This window comes from Schistocerca americana, chromosome X, assembly GCF_021461395.2.
Source record: "Schistocerca americana isolate TAMUIC-IGC-003095 chromosome X, iqSchAmer2.1, whole genome shotgun sequence".
Lineage (NCBI taxonomy): Eukaryota > Metazoa > Arthropoda > Insecta > Orthoptera > Acrididae > Schistocerca > Schistocerca americana.
In genome coordinates, this window is record NC_060130.1 from 588,012,950 (window position 1) to 588,040,889 (window position 27,940).

The 27,940-nt window shown below is 42.2% G+C and overlaps 1 protein-coding gene across 1 annotated transcript in view; it reads left to right on the forward strand.

The window, feature by feature from the left end:
- Positions 1-27,017, forward strand: part of LOC124555727 (ras-related protein Rab-9B) — a 50,675-nt gene extending 23,658 nt beyond the window's left edge. The window contains exon 3 of the mRNA XM_047129744.1: positions 22,917-27,017. Coding sequence (XP_046985700.1) covers positions 22,917-23,378 — 462 coding nt within the window. The 3' untranslated portion in view covers positions 23,379-27,017. The remainder of the gene's footprint in view (positions 1-22,916) is intronic.
- Positions 27,018-27,940: the final 923 nt, after the last annotated feature.

Here is a 27,940-nt window from a genome sequence, read left to right on the forward strand (position 1 = left end):
ATATCTTCACTATTAGCAATGCTTTCCAAAAAAATGAATTGTTCGTTTGTAAAGTAAATGCATTGATCCTCTATTGTCCATTTCTCAAAATAAGACTAAATTGAAGCTACATATAATACACCTCACAATTGAAACAACTCCTACAATCAGTTCTTGCTAACACTATTTTTGTATTTCATGTAAAACTTTTAAAAATTTATGACCCTACCAGGACGTTATTCTTTGTTCGTTTTGTTTGGTATTGTTCATTGCATTTGGTCTGGGTTGATGTCAGATGACATCCTCACAAATTGATTGTTGAGTCCTTTACTCAGGTTTTTTTTTTATTACAGAAGGCAAGCAGCCCTCTAACCAAACATGCTGAGCTACCATGATGGTCCTTCGAACATGTGACCCCTTTCACTGCAGTCAAAAATGCTATCCGTTGCTCCACGGAATGCCTGACGGATGCAATAACTCTCCTTCTACAGAGGAAATCGGCACCGAGTTTTAACAAGAATAATTTTATTGTGCTTTGTGTCATAGTTCATGACTGATAGCCGACAATACAGTTATAATATATGGACCCATTTGCAAAAGTTCCACAATTCCTTAGTTTCGAGCGAATTTAAAGATGTTGCAGAGAGCAGGGAAAAGAATGTCCGTTGTTGCATACATTGCCACTCTAAATGGGTGAAGCATAAACACATCAACTTTGGCAAGGCTTCCACCATCAGCATTCACAAAATTCCTTTCTATTGTTACTTAAAACTTGTAATTGCGTCTTCCATCACTAAATAGCTAAACTGTTTGCAGTGAAACTATGTAAAAACATCGTAACTTTGGCTAATACTCCTATAATACAAGTATAACCTCGTCTACTCCTAGCCTGTAATGTCACCAGAGGATCAGCCAATAACGGAGTGTTTTCGATAACATCTACATCTACATTTATACTCCACAAGCCACCCAGTGGTGTGTGGTGGAGGGCACTTTACGTGCCACTGTCATTACCTCTCTTTCCTGTTCCAGTCGCGTATGGTTCGCGGGAAGAATGACTGCCGGAAAGCCTCCGTGCGCACTCGAATCTCTCTAATTTTACATTTGTGATCTCCTTGGGAGGGAAGCAGACTATGTATCTGGGGAAGCAATATATTCAATACCTCATCCAGAAACGCACCCTCTCGAAACCTGGACAGCAAGCTACACTGTGTTGCAGAGCGCCTCTCTTGCAGAGTCTGCCACTTGAGTTTGCTTAACATTTCCGTAATGCTATCACGCTTACCAAACAATCCTGTGACGAAACGCGCCGCTCTTCTTTGGATCTTCTCTATATCCCCTGTCAACCCGACCTGGTACGGATCCCACACTGATGAGCAATACTCAAGTATAGGTCGAATGAGTGTTTTGTAAGCCACCTCCTTTGTTGATAGACTACATTTTCTAAGGACTCGCCGAATGAATGTCAACCTGGCACCCACCTTACCAACAATTAATTTTATATGAACATTCCACTTCAAATCGTTCCGTACGCATACTCCCAGATATTTTACAGAAGTAATTGCTACCAGTGTTTGTTCCGCTATCATATAATCATACAATAAAGGATCCTTCTTTCTATGTATTGGCAATACATTACATTTGTCTATGTTAAGGGTCAGTTGCCACTCCGTGCACCAAGTGCCATTCCGCTTCAGATCTTCCTGCATTTCACTGCAATTTTCTAGTGCTGCAACGTCGCTGTATACTACAACATCATCCGCAAAAAGCCGTATGGAACTTCCGACACTATCTACTAGGTCATTTATATATATTGCAAAAAGCAATGGCCCCACAACACTCCCCTGTGGCATGCCAGAGGTTACTTTAATGTCTGTACATGTCTCTCCATTGAGAAAAACATGCTGTGTTCTGTTTGCTAAAACCTCTTCAATCCAGCCACACAGCTGGTCTGATATTACGTAGGCTCTTACTTTGTTTATCAGGCGACAGTACGAAACTGTATCGAGCGCCTTCCGGAAGTCAAGGTAAATGGCATCTACCTGGGAGCCTGTAACTAATATTTTCTGGGTCTCATGAACAAATAAAGCGAGTTCGGTCTCACACGATCGCTGTTTCTGGAATCCGTGATGATTCCTACAGAATAGATTCTGGGTTTCCAGAAATGACATGATATGCGAGCAAAGGACATGTTCTAAAATTCTACAACAGATTGATGTCAAAGATATAGGCTTATAGTTTTGCGCATCTGCTCGACGATCCTTCTTGAAAACTGGAACTACCTGTGCTCTTTTCCAATCATTTGGAACCTTCCGTTCCTCTAGAGACTTGCGGTGCACAGCTGTTAGAAGGTGGGAAAGTTCTTTTGCCTACTCTGTGTAGAATCAAATTGGTATTCTGTCAGGTCCAGTGATTTCAGTTGCTTTTCTATTCCTTGGACACTTATTTTGATGTCAGCCATTTTTTCGTTCATGCGAGGATTTAGAGAAGGAACCGCAGCGCGGTCGTCCTCTGTGAAACAGCTTTGGAAAAAGTTGTTGAGTATTTCAGCTTTACGCGTGTCATCCTCTGTTTCAATGCCATTATCATCCCAGAGTGTCTGGATATGCTGTTTCGATCCACTTACTGATTTAACGTAAGATCAGAACTTTCTAGGATTTTCTGTCAAGTCGGTACATAGAATTTTACTTTCGAATTCACTGAACGCTTCACACATAGCCCTCCTTACGCTAACTTTGACATCGTTTAGCTTCTGTTTGTCTGAGAGGTTTTGGCTGTGTTTAAATTTGCAGTGAAGCTCTCTTTGCTTCCGCAGTAGTTTCCTAACTTTGTTGTTGAACCACGGTGGGTGTTTCCCGTCCCTCACAGTTTTACTTGGCACGTACCTGTCTAAAACGCATTTTACGATTGCCTTGAACTTTTTCCATAAACACTCATTATTGTCAGTGTCGGAACAGAAATTTTCGTTTTGATCTGTTAGGTAGTCTGAAATCTGCATCCTATTACTCTTGCTAAACAGATAAACCTTCCTCCCTTTTCTTATATTCCTATTTACTTCCATATTCAGGGATGCTGCAACAGCCTTATGATCACTGATTCCCTGTTCTGCGCTTAGAGAGTTGAAAAGTTCAGGTCTGTATGTTATCATTAGGTCCAAGATGTTACCTCCATGAGTTGGTTCTCTGTTTAATTGCTCGAGGTAATTTTCAGGTTGTGCACTCGGTATAATGTCACTCAATGCTCTGTCCCTACCACCCATCCTAAACATCTGAGTGTCCCAGTCTATATCTGGTAAATTGACTATAACATGCTGAGGAAATTTACGTGAAATGTATTCCAGATTTTCTCTCAGTTGTTCTGCCACTAATGCTGCTGAGTTGGGAGGTCGGTAAAAGGAGCCAATTATTAACCTAGCTAGGTTGTTGAGTATAACCTCCACCCATAATAATTCACAGGAACTATCCACTTCTATTTCACTACAGGATAAACTACTACTAACAGCGACAAACACGCCACCACTGGTTGCATGCAATCTATCCTTTCTAAACACCTTCTGTGCCTTTGTAAAAATTTCAGCAGAATTTATCTCTGGCTTCAGCCAGCTTTCCGTACCTATAATGATTTCAGCTTCAGTGCTTTCTATCAGCGCTTGAAGTTCCGGTACTTCACCAACGCAGCTTTGACTGTTTACAGTTATAGTACCGATTGCTGCTTGGTCCCCGCATGTCCTGACTTTGCCCCGCACCCTTTGAGGCTGTTGCCCTAAAAAAAAAAAAACACCCAGTCCATGCCACACAACCCCTGCTACCCATGTAGCCGCTTGCTGCATGTAGTGGACTCCTGACCTATCCAGTGGAACCTGAAACCCCACTACCATATGGCGCAAGTTGAGGAATCTGCAGCCCACACGGTCGCAGAATCGTCTCAGCCTCTGATTCAGACCCTCCACTTTGGCTCTGTACCAAAGGTCCGCAGTCAGTCCTGTCGACGATGCTGCAGATGGTGAGCTCTACTTTCATCCTGCTAGCGAGACTGGCACTCTTCACCAAATCAGATAGCCGCCAGAAGGCAGAGAGGATTTCCTCCGATCCATAGCGACACACATCATTGGTGCCGACATGAGCGACCACCTGCAGATGGGTGCACCCTGTACCCTTCATGGCATCCAGAAGGACCCTTTCCACATCTGGAATGACTCCCCACGGTATTTACACGGAGTACACATTGGTTTTCTTCCCTTCCCTTCCCTTGCAGCCATATCCCTAAGGGGCCCTTCACACACCTGACGTTGGAGCTCCCAACTACCAGTAAGCTCACCCCCTGCGACTGCCCGGATCTTGCAGACTGAGGGGCAACCTCTGGAACAGGACAAGCAGACATGTCCAGCCAAAGATCAGTATCAGCTGGAGACAGAGCCTGAAACCGGTTCATCAGACAAACTGGAGAGGCCTTCCGTTCAGCCCTCCGGAATGTCCTTCACCCCCTGCCAGTCCGGGGGTTAGAATAGGCCCGAGGTCTTCCTGCCTGTCATAAGAGGCGACTAAAAGGATTCCATCCCCCTCAAGGGGGTAGTTAGCGCCTGCGTCCGGAGACAGACGGTCCCACGACCTATATTTGTGGTCTTTTTAGTTTTTCACTTCTCGTTTCTTCCTTCTTTGGTTGGTTCCTTTCTTTGTTCTTCTCCATCTCTCTGTCTTCCTTACTCTTTCCCTTGCCTTCTTCTCCTTACCTTCTTCTCCTTGCCTTCTCTGGTCTCCGCCTCGGCGTTTGAGACAGTCTGTCCTCTCTCTCCCTCTCTCTCTTCTTTTTCTTCTTCTTCCTTCCTCCCTGTGCGTGCCTGAAGGCCGACCCACGCGTTCACACGCGTAGCCAGTGACGGGGTAACGCGTAATTCCCCGCCCTGGGTAGACAAGTAAGGCACGCACGTACCCCCTGGTAAAGGCCAGGCCCAGGGAGGGGTGATTGCCTGAGCTGATACCTTCTGACCATGCCGATTGGTCCCTCCGTCTGTTTCTTGGGAGGTGTGACCTGAGGTGTAAACATTCACCTAAGGCAGGAGTGCCCTCTGAGAGGATCCCCATAAGGAAGGAGCGCGCCATCAGAGACTCTGGCAATCATGGGGGATTCCTCCGCAATGGATTTCTCTTCTTCTCTCTCGACTTCTGCCCATAAACGGAAACATGACCAGCCCCCAGTGACAAAAGTACTACCGCCTACTCCACAGTTCCTCGTCATTTCTCGATCTGAGGACGGAAAGGATTTTTCCTCTGTCAACCCTTTCGTTACCCAGAAGGGCGTAGATGCCATAGCCGGTACTGTTAAGTCTTGTACGAGGTTGCGTAATGGTACCTTGTTACTAGAAACTGAGAGCGCCTTTCAGGCACAGAAACTGCTTCGAGCCACACTCCTGTACACGTTCCCTGTCCGGGTGGAGGCTCACCGAACTTTGAATTCGTCTCGTGGTGTGGTCTATACTAGATCCCTCGACGGACTGACTGACGAGGAGATTCAATCTTTCCTCGCTGAGCAGGGCGTGACGGCTGTCCATATGGTCATGAAAAAGGTCAACAATGACCTTGTACCGACCCGGACACTTTTCTTGACCTTTGACGGTGTTAAGCTGCCATCGCGCATCAAGGCGGGCTACGAGGTTATTTCTGTTTGCCCCTATGTCCCGACACCTACACGCTGCTATCAGTGTCAGCGTTTCAATCACACTCGACAGTCTTGTTCCAATGCGGCTAAATGTGTCACTTGTGGCAGGGATGCCCATGAGGGTGACTGTCCACCTCCGTCTCCTCGTTGTGTGAACTGTCAGGGTGACCATGCAGCATCCTCCCGCGACTGTCCCGTCTATAAGGAAGAACGCTGTATCCAAGAATTTCAGGTCAAAGAGAAAGTGTCCACCTCGGCTGCTCGCAAGCTATTGGCTAGTAGGAAGCCCATGCTGCTCCCAGCGGGGCAATACAGTACTGTCCTCGCCTCTCCTCGTTCTACCAGGGAGGTGGCAACCCAGACATGTGATCTGACCTTCAGCACCATGGTCGTCCGTTCGGCCAGTGCTAAGATCGCGCGGTCGATGTCTCCTCTTCCTCCCATCACCCCACAGACACCAGCCCCTTCATCAGCTTCTGCTAAGACGAAGACCCAGAAGTCAGATGCACGGACCTTCAAGAAGGAACCGTCCCGTGCAGACTTCCTACGTACCTCGACCTCCCAGCCATCGACCGGTACTTCCACCAAACGACCTTCCAAGAAGGCTCATAGGAAGCACAGTTCTCCTTCTCCGCCACGGCGCATTTCTTCTCCTGCACCACCCAGCGGTTGCCGCCCCAGGCCGTCATCCGTTTCGCCTGGCCGCACCGCTGGTAGCCGAACATCTGGCCGTTCACCGGCGGAGGAAGCTCCCACTCCCGGCCATCTTACCAAGATGGCCGATGAACCTATAGAACCAATGGACGATGACTGTCCGCCTACTGATAGCGGCGGCAGTGCTCGCTCGAAGCCAGGCCCTCAGCGGCCTTCGAGGTGATCCCTTCTTTTATCTTCTTTTCTTCTTACGATGGCACTTATTCACTGGAATATTCGCAGCATTCGCTCCAACCGTGAGGACTTACAGTTGCTGCTCCGCTTGCACCGTCCGCTCGTCGTAGCCCTCCAGGAAACGAAGCTACGCCCATGCGATCAAATTGCCTTGTCACACTACACCTCTGTGCGTTTTGACCTGCCCCCTGTGGTAGGTATTCCGGCTCATGGAGGGGTTATGTTGCTGGTCCGGGATGATATTTACTACAATCCCATCACGTTGCACACTAGCCTGCAGGCAGTTGCCATCTGAATTACTCGCCCCACTTTTACATTTTCCATTTGTACCGTTTACACTCCATCGTCGTCTGCCGTTACCAGGGCAGACATGATGCAACTTATTGCTCAGCTACCTGCACCATTTTTGTTAACCTGGAGACTTCAGTGCCCACCATCCCCTTTGGGGCTCTCCAGCATCCTGCCCGAGGGGCTCCCTGTTAGCAGACCTTTTCAACCAGCTCAATCTTGTCTGCCTCAATACTGGCGACCCTACTTTCCTTTCGGACACATCTCACACCTATTCCCATTTAGACCTCTCTATATGTACTCCCCAACTTGCCCGCCGGTTTGAGTGGTATGCACTTTCTGATACATATTCGAGCGACCACTTCCCGTGTGTTATCCATCTCCTGCAGCATACCCCCTCTCCGTGCTCATCTAGTTGGACCATATCCAAAGCAGACTGGGGGCTCTTCTCTTCCAGGGCGACCTTTCAGGATCAAACCTTCACAAGCTGCGATCGTCAGGTCGCACACCTCACGGAAGTCATTCTCACTGCTGCTGAATATTCCATCCCTCACCCTACTTCTTCTCCACGTACCGATCCCCTGTTGGACCGCAGCATGTAGAGACGCTTTATGTGCTCGTCGACATGCTTTACGCACCTTTAAACGCCACCCTACAGTGGCGAATTGTATCAATTATAAACGATTACGTGCACAGTGTCGTCATATTATTAAAGAAAGCAAGAAAGCCAGCTGGGCTGCTTTCACAAGCACCTTAAACAGTTTTACTCCTTCTTCTGTTGTCTGGGGTAGCCTGCGCCGGCTATCTGGCGCTGAGGTCCACTCACCAGTTTCTGGCTTGACGGTCGCAAATGACGTCCTTGTGGCCCCTGAGGCTGTCTCCAATGCCTTCGGCCGCTTTTTCGCAGAGGTTTCGAGCTCCGCTCATTACCACCCTGCCTTCCTCCCCCGCAAACAGGCAGAGGAGGCTAGGCCACCTAACTTCCGCTCCTCGAATCGTGAAAGTTATAATGCCCCATTCACCATGAGGGAACTCGAAAACGCACTTGGCCGATCACGGTCCTCCGCTCCAGGGCCTGATTCTATTCATATTCAGATGCTGAAGAACCTTTCTCCTGCGGGTAAAGGTTTTCTTCTTCGTACTTACAATCGCATCTGGATTGAGGGACATGTTCCCGCATGCTGGCGCGAGTCTATTGTTGTCCCGATCCCTAAGCCGGGGAAGGACAAGCACTTGCCTTCCAGTTATCGACCCATCTCGCTTACCAGCTGTGTCTGTAAAGTGATGGAGCGAATGGTTAACTCTCGTTTGGTTTGGCTGCTAGAGTCTCGACGCCTACTTACCAATGTACAATGTGGATTTCGTAGGCGCCGCTCTGCTGTTGACCATCTGGTTACTTTGTCGACCTTCATTATGAATAACTTCTTGCGGAAGCGCCCGACTGCGGCTGTGTTCTTTGATTTGGAGAAGGCTTATGGCACCTGTTGGAGGGCGGGCATTCTCCGCACCATGCATACATGGGGCCTTCGCGGTCGCCTCCCTCTTTTTATTTGTTCCTTTTTAATGGATCGACAGTTCAGGGTACGTGTGGGTTCTGTCCTGTCAGACACCTTTCGCCAGGAGAATGGGGTGCCACAGGGCTCAGTTTTGAGCATCGCTCTCTTCGCCATAGCGATCAATCCAATAATGGATTGCCTCCCAGCTGATGTATCAGGCTCCCTTTTCGTGGACGATTTTACCATCTATTGCAGCGCGCAGCGTACGTGTTTCCTGGAGCGCTGTCTTCAGCGTTCTCTTGACCGTCTTTACTCCTGGAGTGTCACCAATGGCTTCCGTTTTTCTGCCGAGAAGGTGGTCTGTATTAACTTCTGGCACTACAAAGAGTTTCTCCCACCGTCCTTACGACTCGGTCCCGTTGCTCTCCCATTCGTGGAGACAACAAAATTTTTAGGTCTTACATTTGACAGGAAACTTAGCTGGTCTCCACATGTGTCATATTTGGCTGCCCGTTGTACCCGTTCTCTAAATGTCCTCCGTGTTCTCAGTGGTATGTCGTGGGGAGCGGATTGAACCGTCCTACTTCGCCTATATCGGTCGATCGTCCGCTCCAAGCTGGATTATGGGAGCTTCGTATACTCCTCTGCACGGCCATCCATCTTACACCGCCTCAACTCCATACAACATCGTGGTTTACGATTTACGATCGGAGCGTTTTATACTAGTCCCGTCGAGAGTCTTCATGCTGACGCTGGTGAATTGCCACTCACCTACCGGCGCGATATACTGCTTTGTCGGTATGCCTGTCGGCTACTGGCAATGCCCGACCACCCGTCTTATCGTTCCTTTTTTGACGACTCTCTCGACCGTCAATACGGGTTGTATGTCTCTGCCCTGCTACCCCCTGGAGTTCGCTTTTGTCGCCTCCTTCAACACCTTAATTTTCGAGTGGGCGAGAGCCACACGCCACCATGGCTCCAGGCTCAGGTTCGCGTTCACCTTGACCTCAGCTCGCTCCCAAAGGAGGTTACCCCCGGTTCAGTCTACCACTCCCGTTTTGTCGAACTTCGTTCGAAGTTCATTAATATGACCTTCATTTATACAGATGACTCTAAGACCAGTGACGGGGTCGGGTGTTCTTTTATTGTCGGGGCACAAAGTTTCAAATACCGGCTCCATGGCCATTGTTCGGTCTTCACAGCTGAGCTCTTTGCCCTCTACCAGGCTGTTCTTTACATCTTCCGCCACCGACATTCTGCATATGTCATCTGCTCCAATTCCCTGAGCGCCATCCAGAGCCTCAGTGATCCGTACCCGGTTCACCCTTTCGTGCACCGGATCCAACGCTCTCTTCAGCAGCTGGTGGACGTCGGTTCACCGGTTAGCTTTATGTGGGTTCCTGGCCATGTCGGTATCCCTGGGAACGAAGCTGCAGATGCCGTGGCCAAGGCTGCGGTCCTCCAGCCTCGGACAGCTTCTTGTTGTGTCCCTTCGTCAGATTGTAGCAGGGTCATTTGTCGGCGCATTTTATCGCTGTGGCATGCCGATTGGGCTGCTCTTACAGACAACAAGCTTCGGGCCTTGAAACCTCTTCCCGCGGCTTGGACGTCCTCCTCACGCCCTTCTCGGCGGGAGGAGGTAGTTTTGGCCCGGTTACGAATTGGACACTGCCGGTTCAGCCATCGCCATCTGCTGACGGCTGTGCCGGCGCCGTTCTGCCCATGTGGGCAATTGCTGATGGTCCGCCACATTTTAATGTCCTGTCCGGATTTTAACACACTGCGTCTTGATCTTGGCCTGCCATGTACTCTAGATGCCATTTTAGCGGATGACCCACGAGCAGCTGCTCGCGTTCTTCATTTTATCAACTTGACAACCCTCTCTAAGGACATTTGATTATGCTGGTTTTTTTTTTTTTTTTTTGATCCTATGCCTGTCAGTCTGTCTTTTATCGTGTTTTCCGTTTCGTTGCTGTTTTAAACTTGTGACTCGCGGTGCATTCCTAACGTAGTCTGGGCGCTAATGACCGTTGAAGTTGTGCGCCCTAAAACCACAAAAAAAAAAAAAACCACCTGCCACACCACGAGACAACCTCCCACTCTACCATGGGTGAGGGGTCAACCTCAATGTGGGCAGTATCCCGGGCAGCCACAGCTGTAGTCCGATCGGGGGATGCGTGGGACGAGCTGGCCATCCCCGACAAGCCCCGGTGTGGACCCCCACAGTGATGCCCATTGGCAACAGCCTCAAGCTGTGTGACTGAAGCCAACATTGCCTGAAGCTGGGAGCGAAGGGATGCCAACTCAGCCCGCATCCGAACACAGCAGTCACAGTCCCTATCCATGCTAAATACTGTTGTGCAAAGAACGTCTGAACTAATCTACAGAGAGCACAAACGATTCGACACAAAATTTAAACGGTTATTAAAATACAAGACCGCCTAGTAAATGCATTAATGCTGCTACTTGTGCACTGCTGACACACTGCTCGGCAGCAGAAGGCTAACTGTACTCAGTAACGTACGAAGACTATTTGAAAGAAATAAGCAAATGACAGACGACTACGCGACTTTACATGTCACAGATATTAAAATGCAAATCTGCCTCTACTAATTAAAAAACTACACAATAATTTGGCAGATTTAATTAAACAAGTGTGCTAAGAACACTCGAACAAATTTTCAACTTGACTACGACACTTATATGAACGCTAAATAAGCCACTTGCTGCTACTTGCCCACTGCTGACACACTGCTCGGTGGCAGAACGTTTTTGTATTTAATGATTTTTAAGCTTTAATTACATAAAAATAACAAATATTTCATGAGAATATTGACTGTAAGTGCTATTTAAATGTTATAATCATTCAGAATAAAAACAGTCCAAACCACATTTTTAACATAGGAAAGTCGTCTATCCCAATTGCAGATTTGTGGGTGTGGATAAGAAATCTCCTCAGTTGGAGAAGAACTAATAAACTTTGCAATATCAAGGAGTCTACTCTCGCTGCTCAGACCACCTGCTATTATTCCCAGAAGGAATCCACCATCATATGTTGCTTCCTCATAGTCATACCAGATTAACCTGTAGTTTTATTTTCTGTAACTAAGCGCCCCCACATTGGAGTTACGGAGAGAGTAGCTCATGACCTGATGGAATGCACTTCCTTCTGGCTCTCCATGCTAAACATGATCTTCTGGATTCTTTGTCTCCTTTATTGGCAGATGATGCACATTGGTTCTTCGTATTTTCCATGAAAGTAATTTTTATTCTCTGATATATTGTTTTAAAGTGCTTTTGGGGGAAGGGCAGGATGATTGAGGATGGGGTGTCTGGCTCCACATGCTGAGTCTGGAGGACCCTCGAGGCTTCCTCCACTATCAACTGCCTTGGTCACCCTTCTTTTACTCTTTTTAGTTGCTGTTTGATGTGATTACCTCTTTTTTTCTGCCACATCGTATGTTCTGTTGTAGGAGTAGCTCTCTAAGGTGGTACCTTATGGATTCTCATCCTTGATATTAACTGATGATGAAAAAGCAGTTGGCTAAATTTAATACTTTCGTGAAGATGTGGTGCTGTTCACATCTTTAACATTGTATCTGTAACTGATGTAGAGTGGGAGGGCTGTGCGAGGGACGAACACATACTCACCTTGCCACACCTTCTGACCTGAGAGTTTCTTTCACCTTATTTTATAGTCTCTGTTGATCCACTGTGGATACGGGACAGCAGGCAGTCATATATTTACGAAAGAAAAATTGCCAAACAGCCGTCTGTTTTCAGAAGTTATTTTAATTACACGACCACTCTTGGCATCTCATTAATGTCATTTTCAGGCCCCTATGCACTCCATGTATAGACAAATCAGGTACATCGATGAATGCATAACTGGAGCCATCAGTATCTGAATTCCATGGTTTTTTGTGGTGTTTGTACTTCGAAGATTTGACAGCAACAGTTGTTGTCAAGTGTGAAGTACACACACCACAAAAAATTCATGGTATCCAAATATTGATGGCTCCAGTTATGCATTCATCCATGTACCTGATTGTCTATACATGGAGTGCATATGGGCCTGAACATGGCATTAATGAGATGCCAGCTGTGGTAGTCTAATTAAAATAACTTCTGGAAACAGGCAGCTATTTGGCAATTTTTCTTTGGTAATTATTTTATAGTTCTCAGTGCAACAGACATTTGTTATGTTTTTAGCATTCTTCCTTTTACTATTACAACCTCTGTAACTGTATTAGCATTTAATTGGCTTCATGGGGGTCAGATGTGAGTCACATTTCTCAAGCCACAGGTGAGCCTTGGGGGAGCCCTCGTCGGCTCTCTGACCTGCATGCTGGGCCAGCTCATATACTTTTAGCTCCCTTGATTAGGTCTCAGTTCTGGCATCAGTCTTGCTTACTTTGCATCACTTTCCCAACTCCTACATACTTTAATAATTTAACAGACTTTCTGGCAGACAAAACTATCTCCAGGCGATCTTTCTGTTGACTGAGGGACAGACGACCTTGCTGTTTACTCCCCTAACTCTCCCCCCTCTCCCACCCCCAAAATGCTTTGAATGTTGGGCTGCAAATATTCTTCTTGACATTGATAATTTCTTGTGTTCCTCAGCTGGATGTATTTGTAAATCACCAAAAGATCTTTGGATCTCTTCCTGAACTTCTTCCCTATAACTCAAAATGCTTCTGTCATAGGTTTATGATAAGTGTGCTGAACTTCTTCCCTATAACTCAAAATGCTTCTGTCATAGGTTTATGATAAGTGTGCTGGACCATGTACGTAAAGTTGATTGATAATAGATATGTGTCATGTCGTTGGTTGAATTTTGCAGCTTGAGCATATTATATTTGGTATGCAGAGTGTTTAACAGTTCCTCTTACAGGCTTCTAGGGGTTGTAGGGAGGGCTTAGGAGATAAGTTTTGATAATGAACCCATGTCTAGAAATTTACTGTTTGAAGATGGAATAACTGTCAAATCTACTGCAATATGCACACAGTGAAGACTATTGCATTCTGATCTGTGTGCTTTACAGGAGCCCATGGCATGAATAATGTTTTGAGAAGATCTAGTCATAAGATTCTCTTCTACGTGTTGAAGGATCTCCTCTTCCAAGTTGAGATTGTGTTGTGTCTGTTGTGGAGTGCCACAACTATCTAGTTGCAAATGTATCAGTTTCTTGCAGCCATTATTGCTTTCGGATAAAAATGGTATGTGATGTCATAATTGCAACAGACAACGTTGCCAACTTCATAGTTTGTGTGTGTACTGTGAAGAGGAAGATCTACATCTACATCTATACTTCGCAAGCCACCTGACGGTGTGTGGCGGAGGGTACCTTGAGTACCTCTATCGGTTCTCCCTTCTATTCCAGTCTCGTATTGTTCGTGGAAAGAAGGATTGTCGGTATGCTTCTGTGCGGGCTCTAATCTCTCTGATTTTATCCTCATGGTCTCTTCGCGAGATATACGTAGGAGGGAGCAATATATTGCTTGACTCTTCGGTGAAGGTATGTTCTCAAAACTTTAACAAAAGCCCGTACCGAGCTACTGAGCGTCTCTCCTGCAGAGTCCTCCACTGGAGTTTATCTATCATCCCCGTAACGCTCTCACGATTACTAAATGATCCTATAACGAAGCGCGCTGCTCTCTGTTGGATCTTCTCAATCTCTTCTATCAACCCTATCTGGTACGGATCCCACACTGCTGAGCAGTATTCGAGCAGTGGGCGAACAAGCATACTGTAACCTGCTTCCTTTGTTTTCGGATTGCATTTCCTTAGGATTCTTCCAATGAATCTGTCTGGCATCTGCTTTACCGACGATAAACTTTATATGATCATTCCATTTTAAATCACTCCTAATGCGTGCTCCCAGATAATTTATGGAATTAACTGCTTCCAGTTGTTGACCTGCTATTTTGTAGCTAAATGATAAGGGTTCTATCTTTCTATGTATTCGCAGCACATTACACTTGTCTACACTGAGATTCAATTGCCATTCCCTGCACCATGCGTCAATTCACTGCAGATCCTCCTGCATTTCAGTACAATTTTCCATTGTTACAACCTCTCGATACATCACAGCATCATCTGCAAAAAGCCTCAGTGAACTTCTGATGTCATCCACAAGGTCATTTATGTATATTGTGAATAGCAATGGTCCTTCGACACTCCCCTGCGGCACACCTGAAATCACTCTTACTTCGGAAGACTTCTCTCCATTGAGAATGGCATGCTGCGTTCTGTTATCTAGGAACTTTTCAATCCAATCACACAATTGGTCTGATAGTCCATATGCTCTTACTTTGTTCATTAAACGACTGTGGGGAACTGTATCGAACGCCTTGCGGAAGTCAAGAAACACGGCATCTACCTGGGAACCCGTGTCTACGGCCCTCTGAGTCTTGTGGACGAATAGCGCGAGCTGGGTTTCCCACGACCGTCTTTTTCGAAAACCATGCTGATTCCTACAGAGTAGATTTATGGTCTCCAGAAAAGTCATTATACTCGAACATAATACGTATTCCAAAATTCTACAACTGATCGACGCTACAGATATAGGTCTATAGTTCTGCACATCTGTTCGACGTCCCTTCTTGAAAATGGGGATGACCTGTGCCCTTTTCCAATCCTTTGGAACGCTACGCTCTTCTAGAGACCTACGGTACACCTCTGCAAGAAGGGGGGCAAGTTCCTTCGCGTACTCTGCGTAAAATCGAACTGGTATCCCATCAGGTCCAGCGGCCTTTCCTCTTTCGAGCGATTTTAATTGTTTCTCTATCCCTCTGATCTGATATTCAAACTTAATTTGTATCCAAATTGTTCATTTTTGGACACAAGTGCCATATCGAAACTTTATATATTCAGTCCCTTCTATGAACCCTAGAATCCTGTAGTAGGAATTATGAACTACCATGTATGCTTGGGACATAAGTTGTACTAGAGTTGAAGGGTGTTTGATATGTTGCAGTGCAAAGTAATTACAGGTACTGTATCTCAGTTTGTTAGCAACAATTAGTTTATGATAGATTGTGAGCTGTTGTGACTTAAATGTTCATGTTATCCAGTGCATTTATTAATAATCGTATAACAACCCAGATGATAAGAATTGCTAATGTTGACAACGAAACAAAAGTTGTAGTGTTGGTCAGTAGTTAATACTTCTACGGAGACTTTTCATAAGGATCTGAATCTGGAAGTGCTATATTTTACACAAACATTTACTTCTTTTGTTACATTTATTCAGATTATTTCTAGAGCATTGCACAAAATTATGAAACCCAAAAGGATGTTTAAGTAATGTGATGTTAATGTACCTTGAATGGAAGACCTTTGATGGCAAAGGCCCGGGGGCCAGATTCAAAGTTTTGACAACATGTTTTCTGCTGCTTCTATGACTGCTAGTATGACTGTTATTATGCTGTATGAACTGTCAGTTATTAAGTGTAGTGTCCTTTCATATTTGAGTTAATATTCTCTTGTTGCTTTGAGAAATAGTCATTACAATGCTGAGAATTGTGGCAAATATGTGGCTGGGATTTTTGAAGAATGATGTGCAGAAATAAATTTACTAAATTAAGCTCAATTGAAAGAGAATTAAGGGGAGACAGAAGGCAATTTTTTCTGAAAACACAGGGAACCAAAGAAAATACAAATCAACAGGTACGTCACTCACAACAAACTTCACTAAGCACAACCATTAGCACTCGAAAACAATAACAAACATGATCAGAAAAACGAATATCGATAGTAGATACAGGGTAGGAAACGTTGAAGCAATAAAACAGAAGTATGAAATAATATACAATGAGTAAAAGAATGCTGTGCATTATCTCTGCATTGCGCAAAAGGGAAGATGTGGCATTTAATTGCCAGATTGCACAGGGTGTCAGGAATCATATGTCACGAAAAAATTGTCATATTTATACAAAACAAAAACTGTTTTACATGGGAAAGACCAGGCATTTCAAATATGCCAAAATCTAAAAATCGAATTTTTGAAGCCCACTTGCCTTCCGTCTCCCGTTAATCATTGAGCGATATTTTGGAACTGTTGTAAGTAAATGTAATAAAAATAATTTATTGTAGTTACTTGGAGTGCAGGTATGCTCTCTTCAGTCAAAATGTTTTAGAGCAGTTACTGCTTTCCTCGTCTGTAGCTTTCAATGAGCAACTTGTGCCACCAGGGCCATACAATATTAATCAATCATTGAGTTCCATCAACAGTGACGAGGTTCAGCTTTTTTGAGCTCAGGATTCGAGGTTCAGCTTTTTCGAGCTCAGGATTCTTCAGCTGTGATTGGCCAGTGCGTCATTGTTCCATTATTGTAAACTGAGGACCCACATTCGGGAGGACAATGATCCAAATCTGTCTTTGGCCGTCTTCACATGAGCTCGAACAGTTTGCTCTAGGTACTCTATATGCTAAAGTGATAGGTGGCTGTTGAGCTGAAACCATAATTAGCAGTCAATCTCTGGGCACCTGCTATGTGCCAGATGTTTGAGATTTCCTTGGATACATGCAGGCTCTTTCTGAGTCATACTCATGTTGTGAAATTCTTTATCAGCTCAGAATCCATGACTACCCAGAAAGATAAAAGTCCAGAACATTCCGGACATCCTTAGCCCTGTACAAGGGCCGGTTAGGGGGTGTCATTCTGATGGATGTCAGGGCACAAGGAAATTTTGGAAAAAGGAATTAGTGAATATAGCAATTGAGGTAATGTACATGGCAAATCCCATGGCTGAGCACATTATCCCCTACATGCCATTTCCTTGATTTTAAGGTACAGAGTCATGTTTTAGTGGACAGAAGAGTAGCTGATAGTGTAAGGACAAAAGGTACAGCTTGTGAAACCAATTACTTGGCTGAAGGATCCTCCTTTTTGCCAAAGGTTTCTCTAAACTGCTTAAAAAAAATATGTTGGTATGATGCCTTTTGAAAGGCTTTTCACCATCCTTCCCCAGTATGAGATTGTGCTTTCTTTCTAATGACCTCATAATTGCTGGGATGCTAAACGCTAAACTTCCTTCTTCCTTTAGTCTATGCAGATCAGGTGAACCTGACACATGTACATATAAGTAGTAGTCAGATGACAAGTCTTCCTGATCTGATGAGAAGATCCACAAAAATACAGTACTTGTGACATAGATTTGGATGTCTCATGTTTTAATGGTTTGTATGTTATATTCAGATAAGAGAACAGAGATTAGTGTACTAGCTGACGTGCACTCTGTTTTAGTAGACATAAATATATACAGGCTGCTACAAAAAGGTATGGCCAAACTTTCAAGAAACATTCCTCACACACAAATAAAGAAAAGATGTTATGTGGACATGTGTCCAGAAACGCTTAATTTCCATGTTAGAGCTCATTTTAGTTTCGTCAGTATGTACTGTACTTCCTCGATTCACCGCCAGTTGGCCCAATTGAAGGAAGGTAATGTTGACTTCGGTGCTTGTGTTGACATGCGACTCATTGCTCTACAGTACTAGCATCAAGCACATCAGTACGTAGCATCAACAGGTTAGTGTTCATCATGAATGTGGTTTTGCAGTCAGTGCAATGTTTATAAATGCGGAGTTGGCAGATGCCCATTTGATGTATGGATTAGCACGGGGCAATAGCCGTGGCGCAGTACGTTTGTATGGAGACAGATTTCCAGAATGAAGGTGTCCCGACAGGAAGACGTTCAAAGCAATTGATTGGCGTCTTAGGGAGCACGGAACATTCCAGCCTATGACTCAAGACTGGGGAAGACCTGGAACGACGAGGACACCTGCAATGGACGAGGCAATTCTTCATGCAGTTGACGATAAACCTAATGTCAGCGTCAGAAAAGTTGCTGCTGTACAAGGTAACGTTGACCACGTCACTGTATGGAGAGTGCTACGGGAGAAACAGTTGTTTCCGTACCATGTACAGAGTGTGCAGGCACTATCAGCAGCTGATTGGCCTCCACGGGTACACTTCTGCGAATGGTTCATCCAACAATGTGTCAATCCTCATTTCAGTGCAAATGGTCTCTTTACGGATGAGACTTTATTCCAACGTGATCAAGTTGTAAATTTTCACAATCAACATGTGTGGGCTGACGAGAGTCCGCACTCAATTGTGCAATCACGTCATCAACACAGATTTTGTGAACGTTTGGGCAGGCATTGTTGGTGATGTCTTGATTGGGCCCCATGTTCTTCCACCTACGCTAAATGGAGCATGTTATCATGATTTCATATGGGATACTCTACCTGTGCTGCTAGAACATGTGCCTTTACAAGTACGACACAACATGTGGTTCATGCACGATGGATCTCCTGCACATTTCAGTCGAAGTGTTTGTACGCTTCTCAACAACAAATTCGGTGACCGATGGATAGGTAGAGGCGGACCAATTCCATGGCCTCCACGCTCTCCTGACCTCAACCCTCTTCACTTTCATTTATGGGGGCATTTGGAAGCTCTTGTCTACACAACCACGGTACCAAATGTAGAGACTCTTCGTGCTTGTATTGTGGACGGCTGTGATACAATACGCCATTCTCCAGGGCTGCATCAGCGCATCAGGGATTTCATGTGACAGAGGGTGGATGCATGTATCCCCGCTAACGGAGGACATTTTGAACATTTCCTGTAACAAAGTGTTTGAAGTCATGCTGGTACGTTCTGCTGCTGTGTGTTTCCATTCCATGATTAATGTGCTTTGAAGAGAAGTAATAAAATAAGCTCTAACATGGAAAGTAAGCGTTTCCAGACTCATGTCCACATAACATATTTTCTTTCTTTGTGTGTGAGGAATGTTTCTTGAAAGTTTGGCTGTATCTTTTTGTAACACCCTGTATACGTTAAATAATTTGCATAATATTGTGTAGTATCCTATCAGGAGATGAGGTACTGGCGGAATTAAAGCTGTGAGGACGGGGCATGAGTCGTGCTTGGGTAGCTCAGTTGATAGAGCATTTGCCCGCGAAAGGCAAAGGTCCCAAGTTCTAGTCTTGGTCTGGCACACAGTTTTAATCTGCCAGGAAGTTTCATGTTCCTAAATTATTGGGAAGGAGACTTTAATGTATTTTCAACACAGTTTACTCGTTCAATCCCCTCCTCCCCTCCCCCCCCCCCCCTCTTTTATCCAGATCCTCCGCTCTCTTTCTCCTGTAAGTGATGGCCAGCTGTACTTTCCTGAGTTCTTTATTTTGTCTTTACAATGTTGTTTTGTACAAGTTTTTAGCTGGCTTTAGAAAAATGTGGTTGAAAATAATTGTGTAAGTGAATGAGAGAGTGCAGTTTTAACTGAGTCAGTATCTTATTCACTTTCAGCCATATATTTTTTTGATCCTCATTAGTCTCAGATTATTTCAGTACCTTACTTTAGATCATTCTAAAGCAACCCAGATGTACATTTCAACAGAGCCATCTATTAAGTTTGTTTGCTTTGCACTAGTCATTCAAGACAATTACCAGTGCAAGTATTTTATGAAGGACATGGCTGATACTTTCGACAAACAACACCAATACTAGAGAGAGAGAGAGAGAGAGAGAGAGAGAGAGAGAACATATTTGCATTGTATGAGACACATGAAAAGTAAGAGCTGTTTGGTCATTAAAAAGAAGTTGGATAAAGCTTTCATTGGCAGTCATAGTTTTCTACAAACTTACTTAACTTTTCCATGAAGTTGCCTTTCACTTCAAATCATTTTTCATAATTTTACCCTAGCTTATTAAATCCTTCTGTGTAGATGTTCTTTGTGTGGGAATTGAGCCGACTGACAGTGGCAAGCTTGGTTTCTTTGTCATTTTTTAACCATTGCTTGAGTTAGGAGATTGCTTGAAGTTTTAAGTTTTGGCTAAGTTGGTCTCCTGCTATGATGGTTCTTCTGATTCTGGGTATCCCATAACAACAAGAATAAACAAATAATCCCCACCTTGTAGATAGTGGTCGATAAGCTTTTGTCTGCATTTATATACTTTGCTCTGTGTCGGTCAGTAGGGTCTGCAGTACTGACTTTGAACAAACACAATTTGCAATGTCCGAATTTTTCCATGACACTCATGTAAATAATATTGGTGTGTCCAATGTAGGGAAATTCATCAGCCAGAGCACCCATCATCACTTCTTGCATTATTTCGTAGATCTGGATACTGGACCTGGCACTCCATTCTTCATAATGTGTGTGTGTACTGCCATTTTTAAAGTCTCAACACCATTAATTACTGTGTTCAGATTAATTTGAGCAGCTGCAGGCCCTTTTGCACACAAAAATGGTATACAGGATGCTCTTTGTAACTGATGAGAGCAATGATTTTTTTGAAGCCATTGCTTGCTTTCACTCACAATTATAAAAGGACAACGGGCTCAAAACAGTAACTTGTGGCTTCATGAGCAATTAATAGATGGTGTTGCATTTGTGCAACTTCGGTCTGAACTGACAAAATTTAAATACAGATAATCGGCATTTACTTGTCATATACACACATTATATTACATGTTCTTAAATGTGTTAAATAATTGTTCAGATCTCTGTGGGGAAGGATGAGAAGGATTTACCCATATAAGAGAATAATTCCTTTAGAATCATGCATGTAGCTTTGGATGGTCACTGTTCTGTGTTGTACTTACAGCAAAAATTTATTGCTGTAAGTTTTGAAATTTTGTATTGGAGCATCCTAATGTTTAATCTTACCGCTACAAACATTGCTGGCACATTTGTAATGTGTTATGAAAACAGAATAACTTTTTACAGTTTATTTCTGTCCTTGTAACAGCAGTTTATCACATAGTCAAGATAAAAGATGGTGAGATCGTCTTGTACACAAGAACTTCATTTATCTGGACTAGGCAGGACCAGATGTAATCTGGATGACCCCGAAATGTTCTGCTGTATACAAACTTTTTATTTTGATACTGACATGAAACACTTTTTTGGCACTTATACTACATAGTTCCTGTGATCTACTCGTGTTTATTTATCGAAATAGTGTGAAGGGTCTTTTGTGGCAAATTTGATTGGTGTAGGAGAGCAGCACTATTGCACAGATGTTTCGCTGGAATCAGTTCAGCTGGAGTGTTTTCCATGTGACATTCTGGATATACTGTCAGTTTTTCTAGCTACGCAATTGCCTCCACATGAAATGTTTATTTCTTCCCTTGTAACACCACATCATTGTCTACTTCACAGTCACTGTTGTTCTCTGCAGTACAGCAGGCAGCAGTACAAATTTCTACATCAGTTATCATCCTGTAACCAGCTTCACCGTCATTCTGTGACAAGACATCTGTGTCACTGTTGTCTACATCTGAACAACCAGGAATGTTTGCTAACATTTCAAAGAATTCTGCAAACTTTCTGTAGTCATATTTTTGAAGCAGAAGTCTTGCATTTCTTTTCAGTTCTCCTTCCAGTCTAAGACAGTTGATGTCCCTATTCTATATTCTGCAGTTATTCGTTTTCAGTTCTCCTTTGCCTATTCTGTCTAATGCTGTCAATTTTTTGACCACTGAAATGACCACTTTCATTCACTTTGAAGCCATTTCACTTGTGCACACTCAAAAAGGAACAAAAGAACATACTGGTACAGTTCTGTAACAAACAGGTCCATACAGACCATAGAATAAAATATTTTGCTGCTTTTCTATCAGTTTCTCAGAATAGAATATCTCCATACAATTAACCATATATATAATAAATTTATACAAACAATAACTTGGATGATATTACCATATTTAATCATTAAAATGCCTGAAATTTTCATTCATTCCATGGCAGTACAATGTACATTTTTGTTTTAGGTAAAAGATTCACTTTAAACCTTTACACTTGGTGCAGGGTATCAGCCTTGCCCACACAGCACTGTCGTAATACACAAGAACTTCACTGATGTGGCCCTCATTAAGTTAGATTTATTCATTTTTGTTTCCTTTTCTTTAAGGCGAAAATGTGTGGTACACAGTTGGTACAGTTTGTTTTATGTACAGATGTTATGTTTCCACCACAGGTAGAATAGAGCATGCCAGTCCCAAGCTTCCAGCTGCCATTCTCTGCTCTTTGTACTACCTGTGGTGCAAATATAACAGCTGTATGTGCAACACACTGTACCAACTGTGTACCACACATTTTCATCTTAAAGAAAAAGAAAAGGAATCAAAAATGAATCTGGGTAAACCAGAAATTGGACTTAATGAGGGCCAGATAAGTGAAGTTCTTGTGTACTAAGATAGTGCTGTGTGATCAAGGCTGATACCCTGCACAAAGTGTAAAGGTGTAAAGTGAATCTTTTATCTGGAATAAAGATGTAGATTATACTGCCATGGAATGAAAGAAAATTTTAGGCTTTTTAATAATTAAATGTGGTAATTTCATCCAAGTTATTGTTTGCACAAATTTATTATACATATGTTTAATTACATGGAGATATTCTATTCTGAGAAACTGCTAGAAAAGCAGCAAAATTATTTGTGTTGTGTGTTGTTGTAGTTACATGGCATCAGTGTGTATCGTCTAATTGTCTTTGGCATATTTCTTACCTGTAACATACAAATGAATATATTATTTATAACACAAAAGATGTCACTCAAATAATTCTTTGTGTCTTTTGTTTCAGATATGGGATACTGCTGGTCAGGAGAGATTTAAAAGCCTCCGTACCCCATTTTATCGTGGCTCTGACATTTGTCTTCTGACCTATGCAGTCGATGATCGAGCCAGCTTCCAAAACTTGGCAATGTGGCGTAATGAGTTTTTATATTATGCTGACGTGAAAGAAGGTACAGCATTTCCATTTTTGGTCGTTGGGAACAAAGTGGATATGGGTAATGAGCAACGTGAAGTTACTACAGAAGAAGCACGTGCTTGGTGTTTGGAAAACGGTAATCTACCACATGTAGAAACTAGTGCTAAAGATGCAACAAATGTACAAGAAGCATTTTCATTAGCTGTCGAGAGTTGGGCACAGCTAGAAGCCAAACTGGATCGTCCGTATATTGGAGAAACAGTGGATCTTAGAAGGCAACAACCAGAACAGAGGTCATCTTGCTGTTTGTACGTTGCAGGAAACAATGAGTAGCTGTAAATGGCCTGCAGCTACAACAGTTCCCTACCTAGTCAGTACATTGCACTTAGCATTTATTTAAATGGTTATAGCTTTGTTTTTCTGTTGTTCACCAAAGTGTTTATTTGCATCAGTATTAATCATTGTTGACAGTGTTCATTGAAGAACAGTCCATGTATCATGATTATATTATTTATGTTGTATCTGTTCCGAAGTTTTGTTTGAAGGCAATGATAAGTTTGCTTGGTGATTGAAAATGACAAATATCAAATGAAAATATTGTTTTATAGTGTAAATGTAATTTGAAAACTATTTTAGAAAAAATATATAATATGATGCTATCCTGGGCAATTGAAAGGAACTGGTAAGGTGTGATTTGTGAACATATATTTGGAAATGTAAAATTTCTAAATGTAGGGTCATGCCCATTTTACATGTGGTAATGGTAACATGAAAAAACAAAAATCTAATGGCAGCTTGTCTCCTGTAGTGACTCATTTAAGTATGAAAGGAAATAGGAATGAGAGAGATACTTAAGCAATTAATGTTAAATATTATACCAATGAAATTCACCAAACTCATATCTACAGTAAATGCTTGAAGCGAAATTTTAAAATTAGAGTAATTTAAAATAATGTTTTTGTGCATATTTAAATGGATGTTGGACCAAGAACTGGTTGGCTTTATTTTTTACTACATGATAATGCTGTTGCATTTTTTTCAAATGCTGCTTATTTTGAAATGTGAGACTTAACTGATGTGAAAGTGCATGCAACAGTACTGTAAAATAATGTTGATGTTTAAAAAGGCTGAAATGTTCCAATATCTAACTAATTTTTTAAGGCAAAGACATATTTTATCACTGCAGTGTATCATTTAAATGGCTTTTGATAAAGTATTGTAGATGTAAGTGTTTACTGAACTTGCATATTTCTCTTATATATGTACATTAATCTTTGTAAAATGGTAGTTACTTATCGAATACAATATTACGCTTTATAGACATTTATTGAACTGCCACAGTACAATATTCATTTCTCACTATTAGCAAGTAAAAAATAACTCCTTAAAATTACCATTAAATATATGAGAATTTGCAGTTGTAGTTTTGTGAGTAAGAACATCATATTCATGCTGCAAAGATAAGTCGTACAGTATTAGTTCCTTATAATGGCAGTGATGTTATTAAGTTGCATATATAGGAGTACAAGTGATTTACTTTCTACTCTTAATTGTGGTTTGACAATTTCATCAGTCCAGTTATTTTAGTTTTCTGTCATGTACTATACAAACTTCCACTATTTTCTGAAATGTGCATTTGAATTCTACTACTATCACATTACACAAATATTGAAAATAACAAGCCATTTACTGTGTCAGCGTACTGATATTAGATTTTTTAAAGCAATAAACTATTTCACTATTTTATTCAAGCTCTTATCTAATTCAGGTTATTAACTAATCCTTCTTTCTCATGCTATTAGGATTTCTGTTAATGATGCAGAGACTTTACAATGGAGACTTAAAATATTGACATTCATTGTTATACAAAATGTGATTTGGTTTTTTGTTGTTTGTCTATTCCAAGAGATCTGTTGGGAGGATTAAGAAAAATTGGTGACCATAGCATTATAATTTTGTCATTATTGCCTTCTATTGAAACTTTACATCAGCAAAGAATCCACTCCAGTGCTTTGTAACTTTTGTTTACACACACTTATTATTACTTAATTTTAAGAGTTTCTTTGCTGATGGCCACTTTGTGATCTAGTGTCATGCTGTTGAAATAGATTTCTTCAATTCAGTAAGTTTGTCATCTTGTGTAAATACTGTCGTCATGTATTGTCCTATTTACTGTATTGTACTGTGTGGAAGGAATACTGTATTTACCTGGCTATAAGAAGAAATTTTTCAAATTCACCCTTAAAAAACCTGCAATCTTTCATTTGCAAGTGAAACTTTAGTACTTGACCTCAGCGGTTTTACAATGTGTACTTACTGCTGCTGAACACTAAAAATTAATACTTGTTTTGATATCAGATATCAAATTTACAAGTATTTTATGTAATTGGTAAACCAACATTTGGAGATCATGATGATGATCTTTTTCAGAGTGACCACAGCATTTAGTTTGCTTTCATTATCAAATCTGTAAGGATTGTAATTTATACAGAATGATTGTGGATCCTAGTCATAGCAGTGACTTCATTGAGAAAGGTAGATCTAACAGTTGGCAGTTTACAAGTGTAATGCCAACTCAGTGTGATGCTAACTTTAATGTTCATACCTGAAGCAGAGGCCACAAAAAAAACTGTGTGGCAGTAAGGTGGGGTATAACATTAGAATATCGTCTTCTTTTTTGTGGCTTTTATTCTGTATTTTCACTGGATCAGCACATTATTTTATGAATTTGGCAATATTATTGATAAAAGGTGGCTGGATGTCCTTCCTGTTGACGACCCCCCCCCCCCCCCCCCTCCCGCCGCCTTCAATCTACCCACGGGATGGAATATGTGTATCCCCATACATCTATGTGTAGTGTTATCCGAGTGATAACTGAGGCTGGATATGGATTCTAACCTGGTATTCACCTAGTTGAATGTGATGAACTGCTTAAAACCACATCGAGGTGGGCTGGCACACTGGTCCTCGTTAATCTGCTTGACAGATTCAATCATGGGATGGGGCACCTCCGTAAATCCCAGAAGCTGCATACTAATGTACTTGACTATTTGGGCAGATGCATAAGATTGGGAATATATCATTATAATTTAGGCAACCAATAATTTTGAAGTGTTTAAAATAACATAAATCTTTTTGGTTGATCTTAAGGTACTTTACATTAGTGAGACAATTTGTAATTTTGATTAACGAGTATTTCTTTAAAATAAAAAATAACTCCCAAGAAGCATATTAAAATAATGAGTCATCTCATATTCATGGTCTTCTAATAGTTAGGTAAATACATTATTTTTTTCTTGATACTGCACGTTTTCTCTGTCTTGTTATGAGTGGTTGTCTTAGTCGACGTTTTACTCTGGAGTAGTTGAGTTAATGTACTGAAAATGCAAAGTGTATATGTATCTGTGATGTTGGCATTGTTAATGCATTTTTTGGCCTTGCACATTTTTGTCACTGGCCTCAGTCTCAAATCGTTCAAGTTTATTGCTTGGACAGTAATTTTGGAGTGACAGAAACACTCTTGAATTTAATCATTGACACAGCAGACCTCATAAAACTTGAAAATTTGCATAATAGGTGCTTCCTCGTTTTTTTATTCTATCATCTTTTGCATCCTTACGCAGAAATAAGACTAAATTGGGTTGAAGTGGCATTTAAATTTTTTTCTGTATTGGTCTGGCTTTTTGAAATTTTCTTTCAAGTTTGTTATTGTAGAGACAAAAACGCACTATTTTCTTTTGTGCCAGCAGTTGAGAGGTACAGTGTTTGACCTCAGAATTTTTGTTTTTGTAAGCAGATGATTACAAATTGGTCAAAGCAATTATATTATCTGATGCTGGTGCATAATGTTAGAACTTCAAGTTTAACACATATATTGTGGAACGACACAACAACACATATAAGTCAAAGAGTAAATTGACAAGTAAGACATGTGTACACGTTAGCATTCGAATGAGCACTGAGTCCCAGTCTAGCGGCCGCTGCTTGGCTGGCCGCTTAGGTGACGCAGCTGCTGCATGGCTGGCAGACAGCGCCGCACGTAGAGGATGCGCGTAATTGCGCGGCGGCACTTTGAATGATCAGCGAGTCACAACACACAACTTCTGTAGTCAAGTGATCTATTGCTGTTAATTGTCAAGTGCATCCAAAAACAAACTTATCCTAAATGTTCTGTAAATTGTGGACATGTTTACAAAGTTAAACATTTGGCTTGGTAAATTTTTATGCCTTAAACTTTTATGTAATGTTTTTATTTAGACTATTGTGGATGGAGGTAGCTCTACTCTTGTATATTTCTTGAAAGAATTCTGTTACACCAAAACTATCATGGTGTAATATCGCATACACCTACTTATGGGAAGTGAGAGAGATCTCTGTTTCATAAATAGGTCTTCGGTAAGTGTATTCTGCGGAGGTGTTGTTGAGGTTTTATAGAAGGTTAATTCAAAAGTTTGTGTGTTTTTTTTTTTAAATAGTTTCTCTTCTCTTGGGGGGGGGGGGGGGGGGTCTTTGAGTTGGCTAGTGTGGTAGTGGGGATGGAGTGAGAATGGTTGGAGATTTGCTGAATTATAATATTTTATTCTAAGAGATTGATTTAAAGATTTAGATCTGATGGATAATGTGACTTTGATGTGTTATTTTCTGTGGTATCAGTTTGTTTTTGAAGTGTGGGAGTGTTAACTTGAGTAGTTTCCAAAACTGCAAATTAGGAATCTGGTGGGTTATTTGCTTTCATCCTGAATGTTTCCTGCATGATGGAACACTCATGTTAACAGTTGGCAGCAGCTGAGAAAAGACTTGGATGGAGTTGCATTTATTTGATATTTATGGAATAGGTTATATGTCTGAACTTGTTTGTAGTGTTTTTGTTAATGATATACTTTAAAGAATTAGGT